This window comes from Myotis davidii, unplaced genomic scaffold (assembly GCF_000327345.1).
Source record: "Myotis davidii unplaced genomic scaffold, ASM32734v1 scaffold1693, whole genome shotgun sequence".
NCBI lineage: Eukaryota > Metazoa > Chordata > Mammalia > Chiroptera > Vespertilionidae > Myotis > Myotis davidii.
In genome coordinates, this window is record NW_006284386.1 from 882773 (window position 1) to 891758 (window position 8986).

Consider the following 8986-nt stretch of genomic DNA (forward strand, 5'->3'; position numbering starts at 1 on the left):
GATTAATGACATGGGCAGATGTTCAGAATATACTGTTAATTTTGGGAGTTCTTTTAAAGCAGGTTACCAATAATGTAATATCCTTTGTAAAATAAAAAAAAGAAAATAATATGTGTGTATTCATAGTATGGCATACATATTTGTATGTATATTTGAAGAATGAAAAGTAAAACACTAAAATAAAAGTTTTCTCTAATGTGATTATGAAAACAACCCAAAAAAAAAACAAAAAAAATAGCTTTCTAGTGAAGTTTGATTATAAGAAAAATCTATATAAAGCAAGAAAGCAATATATTTACTAGCTGACATAAAAACATTTAATATTATGGAAACGCTGTAGACTAGAGACACTAATGACAGATTAAAAATTATGAGAAATTATCTCCTATAATAATAAAATTGTTATTTGCTGCATACCTGTTCATCCAGTACTTATGGGTAAGACACTTCAATAGGAGCATTGGAGGAAAAAGATGAAATACAACATTTCTGACCTCAATCTCAAGGGGCATAGAAGTGTACATAAATAAGACAGATACAAACAAAGTATTCTGGGAGTTTCAAGAAGAGGAATACTACTTCCAGTTATTTTGAGGGGAGAGGAGGAAGAGGAAAGAAGACATCACAGAGAAAAAGTCCAGCTCAAGGTCATTTTGGTGCTGAAGTATGTCCCAATTTCCCTAGGATCCATAAGGAAGGACATGAATGGGTGTGAAACAAATGGCAACCAATGCTGTGACAGCCATCTTTAAAATATAAAATCATTTCATATTAAATCAATGCCATAGCAAGGTTTTACACCAGTTGTATTTGACTCGAATGTTTCCATCACACAGCCTTACTATAGTCAGATACTATTACATCTAAACATTTCTTTGTTTTGCTCAGGAACCAAAATATTTGGAGAATAGGACATTGATTTGAATTGAATCATATCTCTAAACCACTGAGTACCATTTAATAAACTGAAAAAGTATATTACATATAGCCACATATGAACTCAGTGAGTCCCCCCCGCCCTAAATTTTTATGCATGAGGTATATTTCCTTAGGCTCTTTCTTTTCAAGACCATGGAGCAGAATATACCGCCACTGTGCAGATTTCAATGTAACCTGTGTAAATCATCCGAACAGTCAGGCAGCTCCTCCACATGAGTCTCCAGGACAGCATTACAGTGAGGTTCTAATATAAATAAATGGATGTAAATTGTGCTTGCAGATAAGAATTCTAATAATGATTCACAATATCACACACGCATCCTTTTTTCACAATGCATGCAAAATGATTTTTCTGGCTTGTCAAAAGGATATTCCATTTCTGCTCGAATGTCGTTGAGACGATGTGATAACTCAGTTAGGTCGTCCTCTTTGTTTTCATCGAATACTCTCAACTGAATATCAAGCTCATCATTCTCTTTTTCTTTCAGATCCTAACATTTAAACATAAAACTTAACAGATGAATAACAGTTTGACAACAGCATATTTTGGTAATAAAGGCCAGACACTATTATTCAATTATATACACAGAAGCAATTCAAATATTGACCCACGCACTTGGTTTCCTGAAAGAAAGTAAAATGTGCTTCGTTTTTCTGTTTTAAAATAAAAGAACCTCATTGCATTCATTGCATTTTCTTTTCATGCCCCAGATTTTGATTATTCACATTAAAAAATTAACAATCACTTTTACAAAGGGAAAAAGAAATAATTGCTAACAACCCAAATTAAATGCTGTCGTTTTGACTAAACATACTAATCAAAGATGGCAAAAGAACTCATGCAGATAGAACATTCGCATATGCCTCTGGCAAAAATGCAAATATGGATCAACTGTATTAATAAAGAACAAATACGAGGATATACTCAAGCACAACAGTCCCAAGTATGGCGTGAAAAGTGAAATAAACAGGTTTATTTTAAATGATATTTTGTGATTTGAAGCAAAAAGGACTTTTTATCAGGCTGATTATCTAGCCTCCTCCCCCACCTTTCATTTTTGCTTAGCCTAATCACAAAATACCAACTTGGGCATCAAAGATTTGTTTTTGTAATACATTATAAGCACATGCATTACACACCTCTGATAATTTTCAAAATAATAATATAAATGAAAAGTTTGGAAGCATGCCACACTAGAGATTGTTGGGCTTAATATATATCACCTGGGATAGCTTTTAATATGTGTCCATTAAGTTGCAGCTTTCAAAACCCAAATGGATAATCACAACTGTGGATGCTCAGAGTGATACCAAAAGTGGGACTAGGATTTTCAGAGCTGAGCTTGAACTCTGAAAGGAAATGTAAGCATGGTGTACTTCAAATTAGGTCACTAAAACAAAATAGGGTGCATTTCTTGTTTCTATTTTTATTCAATAGAACAATTATAAATGGAGATGTAATGGCAAGTACTGAAGCCAAACACAAATTTATGCAATTTCTAGATGTATTTTTCTAACATCCTTAAACATAATAATCAACTGAAAATTTACCTAAATAGCATAGAAAATACTTAATATATATCTATATAATTTCATATAAATATATACCAAATAAATGTATTCATACTAGTGTCCTCTTTAGTAATAACTTGCTTTAGGTCTTGTTTTCCACTTTGAAGGGGAATGAAGTCATTTACTGGAATGCAAAATTGTAAAATTGGTGGGTCATATTCACAGGTGATTTCTGAACTCTGTTCAGAAAACAGCAGAAGCCAGACACACTCAGTATGCTGGTCACTGCACAAACAACCTTTAACACATTTTAGAATATAAACCCTTCATTATTCTTATGCCACATTCCAGTTTTTCTTAGATGTTCACTATAAAACTTGAACATATTCAAATATGTTTGAAAATTTCAAGTTAAATACTGTCATTTAATTAGCATCAGGACTTTATAAAACATGGAACCAATATACATACTTAAATATTTTCAATAAATAACCAATGTCACTCCAATAAATTTAATTAAAAATAAATAAGATAAAAATATTTTCAGTAAAAATAACTGGTGAAATACTTTAATTTAGTTTTAAATTAGAACAATATATTATTTATATAATATATATAGTATGTGAACATATACAGCACAATATACAAATATGAACATGTACAAATGCAATACCTTATGTTGTTTAATAATAACATCCCATTAAAATAAATATATATTCACACACACACACACACACACACAGTGTCCTCAAAAAATGTATGCACATTTTAATAGCTGATAACTCACTTAATTTTCACTCCTTTTAGGTTTAACTGATTTAAAATAATGAGTGAAGCTCGTCTAAGCTTTGAACAAAGAAAATTTATCAAAAAGTGACATTAGACTGTTTTTATAGGGATACATAAAAGATAAAGTTTACGGAACAAAACCGGCAACAGTCAACAAATTGAGGGCACACAAATACCGAACGAAATGATTCTTGATGTTTGTGATTCCAATGCTTCCTGATATTTATCAGCAGTGCCTGGACCAGAATGGCCATCAGTTTGAGAACAGGCATTGACAAAATACTATTCATTTCTGTAGATTCTTTTAAATTTTGAAATGAACTGTATGTTAATAAACACTGACTTTATAATCATTCAAAGTGTGTATGCATATTTTTGGGACACCCTGTATATAACTTCCTTTTAGTCAAATAGCCAACCTTATGAAAGATATATCCATAAATACTGATAAAAATAATCACTTAATAAATTAATAATATTTTTACATATCACAATTGTTACAGATATCCTATAAAAGTAAATGAAAATGCATAACTAGTTTTATGTTTAAAAATGTAACATGTCATATTATGTGTTGTAGAATTATACACATGAAACCAGTATAATTTTGTTAACCAGTGTCCCTCAATAAATTAAATTAAAAAATTATTTTAATGTATATTGTAAAATTACTGAATTACACTATTACTAATTATGTGAAATATTGTAAACATGTTTCAGTTATTTTTTTTAAACAGACTAGGTATATAGATATGGACCACTTTAGGCAGATTCTCTGAAACATATAATTCTCTATAATATAGTATACTTCTGCCCAGTCGGTATGGCTCAGTGGTTGAGCATCAACCTGTGAAACAGAAGGTCTTAGTTCGATTCCTGGTCAGGGCACAAGCCTGGGTTGTGCGCTCCATCCCCAGTGTGGGGAACACAGGAGTCAGCCGATCAATGATTCTCTCTTATCATTGCTGTTTCTATCTCTCTCTCACTCTCCCTTCCTTTTGGAACTCAATAAAAATATATTTAAATACTGGAATGCAAAAGAATAAAGATTCTTCAAAAGAATAAGGAAGGGCTTGTCAGTCTTCTAAAAGACATTAAGAATGCCTGCTGTCTACAGACACAATTTCTTATTTTCATGTTCCTTCTCACATCTGATTTACCTAATATTTTCCTACTTTATTTAACTAAATAAAAGGCCAATGGGGACTTCACAAAAAATCAATGTAAGTTAACTATAGAGCAAATACCATTTTAAAAATCACTGTATAGTGATTCATTTATCCCAAATTACTAAAGCAAATTTATGAAAAGTGAATTTCCACATAAATGAAATATAAACTCCCTTTAAACACTATAATTTATCCATAGAGATGGGGGAATTTTGAAATTAAATTTTTACAGATTATATTAAAATAATTGTCCTTGAGGAGTCTGATAATTACATGAAAGAATGTTTTACTCTATTATAACATTATGGTGGTCTCAGGGGCTACTGAAGTACTAAGAACTATTCTTCCCTATCACTTAATGATTCCAGATAGTAATAATTTTTTATCCATATACCAACTATTAATATTAGCCATGGCCATGTCTAATTGGCTGCTATATTCTAGAATCTCTAATCTCAGGGGTCTGCCTGAATCCAAGTTCTTATCTTCTTCATCAGAAATAGCTGGGAATAATCTTTCTTTAAACAGAACATCTCTTCCCCACCCTCAATAAGATCTTGATAGTCTCTTCTGAGGGGAACGTGACCAAGGTCGTGGCTGAGAACCAGAACCATATGTGGCCATATTTCATTCCATTGTTTTAGGACGAAAAGAAAATTGAGAGTCCTTGTACGTTCTATTTCAAAACTTTAGGAAACAGAAACATGACACTTTCCACATTTCTCCTGCTTTAGAATCACTGAGATCTGAGAAGCAGGGCATATTAAAGAGATGTGATACTTAAAGAAAAATGGACCTAGAGGAATATTTTAAGAATATAGATATTAAGAACCACATGGTGCCACAAGAAGCTTTTTATATGGCTATAGGGCCAATGGGAAAGTGTAGTTTAAAACCACTGATGAAAAATCTTAGCTGTCACTGTAATCAAATGAAGAACCTACCATGGGACCACTGAACCCAGCAGAAATTAAGACACCCAGACAAAAGTGCAAAAGGTAAGTACAAGAGCTACGGTACATACTCTTTCTGAAAAAATGAAGACTTAAATAAATCAAGAGCCACAGTTTTCTTGACCAGCCATTCAGTAATATAAGGAAAAAAATGGTTGTTCAATTATAAATAGACATAGGGGAATAAAAGATGGAAGGGTAATAACAACAACTAAGGCAGAGAACACGGCATATTAGTAAATGAGCAGATGATGTTAAGGAGACCCTTTAGCTAACAAGTGCCCACAAGCATTATTCCTCTCCCAGAACGAGAGGACTAACTCAGGGAGGACAAGCATGAAAACCAGTGAGTAGGCAACTCAAAAGCAAACTAGAACCAAGACTATAACATTCTCTCTAGCTACTGAAGGCCAAAGACTTTTCATGAAGACAGATTTGTGACAAAATGAGAATAAATGTGTTGCACACACTAGAACTGTTATATAATGTGCCTGTTAACTGTGTACTGAAACTTCTCTACGGGTCACTGAAAATATTGCTTTGATTAACCACAACCAATTCCTTGGTTTTTAAATTCAGGGGTTAAAGAACCATTGGATGTGAAAGTAACATAGAAATTTCTAAAATAGAGCCAACCATACACCTGATGAAAACTGATTTCAATAGACCCAATCGTCCATTTTATGATGATGTGCTTAAACTACTTTCAGTTAAGATTGTCACAGCACAAGCAATTGTTGCATACTCCACTCTTGTTCCTCACCAGGAAACACCCCTTATTTTGGTATTTCTAGCGCACCCTAAATCTTATATACATGCTCACTGACATTTGTGTGTTTTTTTTCTTTCCTCCATGCTTTTTTACTTTTACTTCTTGCTTCTCGGGTGTGACCTGAGTAGCTTAAATGAAGAGACTAGTGAGAAATTTTGTCTCCTTTAACATTGCTATGGTCTGGAAAAAAAATCATTCTTCAATTAACATTAAATAAAATATAAAGTCATAGTTGTTGCATTTGTATTCAAAGAATAAGTGTGTTCATTAATCTGAGATCAAACCTATAAAGTTATTTCAAAAATGTTTTTAACAGTAGTATAATTAGAGCAAATGTTCACATAAAATTGTTTTTTCTTTAAAAAAGTCCACATGGCTCTGTAATAAGAATACCAAACTTAAGCAATGTGTCCAGAGTATACTAATCAAAATTATATGCATACTTATGCTGAATATAAATGAAATCAATGTAAGTTATCAAAGAAAAAAGGCAAAAATGTTTAAATGAAAATTGAAACTACAAAAATAAAAGTGTAGTCTTTTATGTTTTCAGTATTTATATCCAAAGAAAAGAAGTTCCATTTGGCTCCAGGAAGGGAAAAATCACTTCCGGACACAGCACCAACCAGATGCATTCTAAATTGTCAGCTGCATATAAAAACTGATATTACTGCAATTAATAAAGCTTACAAAATGTTTAAAGCTTTACAAAAGAAAATAGCAAGGCACAAGTACTTACTCTGTTGCAAGTCTAAAAATGGAAAGTGTTAAAGTTCATCAGCATAATAAATGTGTACACTCAACTTACTGGTAATATTGTCTTTAGTCCAGAACGGAGGAACTCATTCCTTAAATGTATTCGAAAATCAAGCTCATAAGGAAAAGTGACAAGGGCATTTATAAACTGCATGCAAGCCACCTGCAATTAGAAAGCAAACCTTATTTTAATGTTTTTAATTAAATAAATAATGCATTCAGACCATTATTTTTCCATTTACTAAAGGCATACATACATATAAAAATAAGAAAAATGCAAATATTTATAAAAGTTTAAGGACGATTATTATTTTAAAGTATAAGCAACAAAATGAATAAAATTTCTAATGTGCAGAATAATTCTAATGAAGATATGGATGGTCAAGTACTTCTATGCTTTGCTGACCAATATGAATAAATATTAAACTCTCTCTTTAGAAACTCAAAACTCTAAAAGTATGCATAGAAAGCACTTTAGAAAGATCATGAAATGTATCTTGCATATCCAGGTATCCTCAGGTAAACTAGCCTCAATCCTATATGGTTATAATACTTTTCCAAAATAAATAAAAAGTTATAAAAGTTCCATAATATTAAACAGGCAACAGTGATAAATTAGAGAAATAATTACACTGATTTATATTCTCTCTATTCTATTATTGGAATGGATTTGCACAAAATTCAGAGTATTAAAATATATGATTAAGATGAATTAATTTGTTATGTATAAAAGTGAATTAAGATCAACTAGAAGGTACTGTGATGCCAATACTAATGTGCATGCCTGATAAAGTAAATATAAGGCTTCTTTTCCAGTGAAGGTGATTCATTAATTATATTGACACTGGAAAATGGGTTTTGCTTTTCTTACCTTCTGATATTGAGGCTCTCAACTATAAAAGGGAAATTATTTTCTGGTAATTGCAAGCTAAAAGGGAATTAACAAAATGCTAATTGCCAGGTGTTCCATGCATTATTCCTGAATAGCATTTTTTAAAAATGCTGCTCAAGTCTAAGGCAACTGGCTAATAGTTTAAGTCAGTGGTTCTCAACCTTCCTAATGCCATGACCCTTTAATACAGTTCCTCATGTTGTGGTGACCCCCAATTTCATTGTTACAAATTGAACATAATTAAAGCATAGTGATTAATCACAAAAACAATATGTCATTATATATGTGTTTTCCGATGGTCTTAGGTCACTGACCCCTGTGAAAGGGTCGTTCGACCCCCAAAGGGGTCGCGACCCACAGGTTAAAAACTGCTGGTTTAAGTGAAGACCACACATTTAAATCGATTATTTTTAAAGTATGCAATGAGTGGTGGACCGAGTGCTCAAAGAGCTGACTGCAAGGGGATTCCTGGAAAATACCAGATTTAGTAAAGATGCCAAGTATTTATAGAAGGGAGCACCCATAAATCAATAGTTAGTATGGTCTCTACTCTATCTGCATAGTGTACCCAAGACCCTGGGGACTCCTCTGGGTGGCAGGCTGATGTCTGTCTTCTCCCCTCTTTGATTCCCCACTTACAAACCGAGCTGTCCCTGAATATACCAGCTCCTGGATGTCCCACAGGGATGCCAGACTGACCAGGTAACCCCCGCTAAATCCTCAAGCCATCTTTCCTTCTCAGAGGGAGAACCAAGCTCCTGAGGCTGCCAAGACGAAATAAGCATAGAGTCTAGGGGTTGGCAAACTACGGACCACAGGCCAGCCGCAGCCCACAGTTCTAATGTGGCGAGCTGCCTGCTTGTGCCAATAAAGTTTTATTGAATCACAAACATCATTAAAAAAATTTAAAAAAAACGTATTTCAAATGTATTTTGATTTCACTTGTCCAGACCTATTATTATGACAATTATTTTTTCAAATAGAAAGAAAAGATTAAAAGGTATATTGTGCCCTGGCCAGTGTGGCTCAGTTGGTTGGTGTGTTGTTTGGTACACCAAAAGGTGGTGGGCTAGGTTCCCGGTCAGGGCATGTACTCAGGTGGTGGGTTCAATCCCTGCTCCGGACGCATTTGGCATGTTTCTCTCTCTTTCTCACTCTCTCTCTACATCGCCTTCCCTCTCTCTAAGATCAATTTTTTAAAATG

The 8986-nt window shown here is 33.2% G+C and overlaps 1 protein-coding gene across 1 annotated transcript in view; it reads right to left on the reverse strand.

Moving 5' to 3' along the window:
- Nucleotides 1-8986, reverse strand: part of DIAPH2 (diaphanous related formin 2) — an 870032-nt gene that overhangs the window by 669572 nt on the left and 191474 nt on the right. The window contains exons 11-12 of the mRNA XM_015571867.1: nucleotides 6943-7053; nucleotides 1312-1430 (exon numbers count right to left, since the gene is read on the reverse strand). Of these exons, the coding sequence (XP_015427353.1) occupies nucleotides 1312-1430; nucleotides 6943-7053 (230 nt within the window). The remainder of the gene's footprint in view (nucleotides 1-1311; nucleotides 1431-6942; nucleotides 7054-8986) is intronic.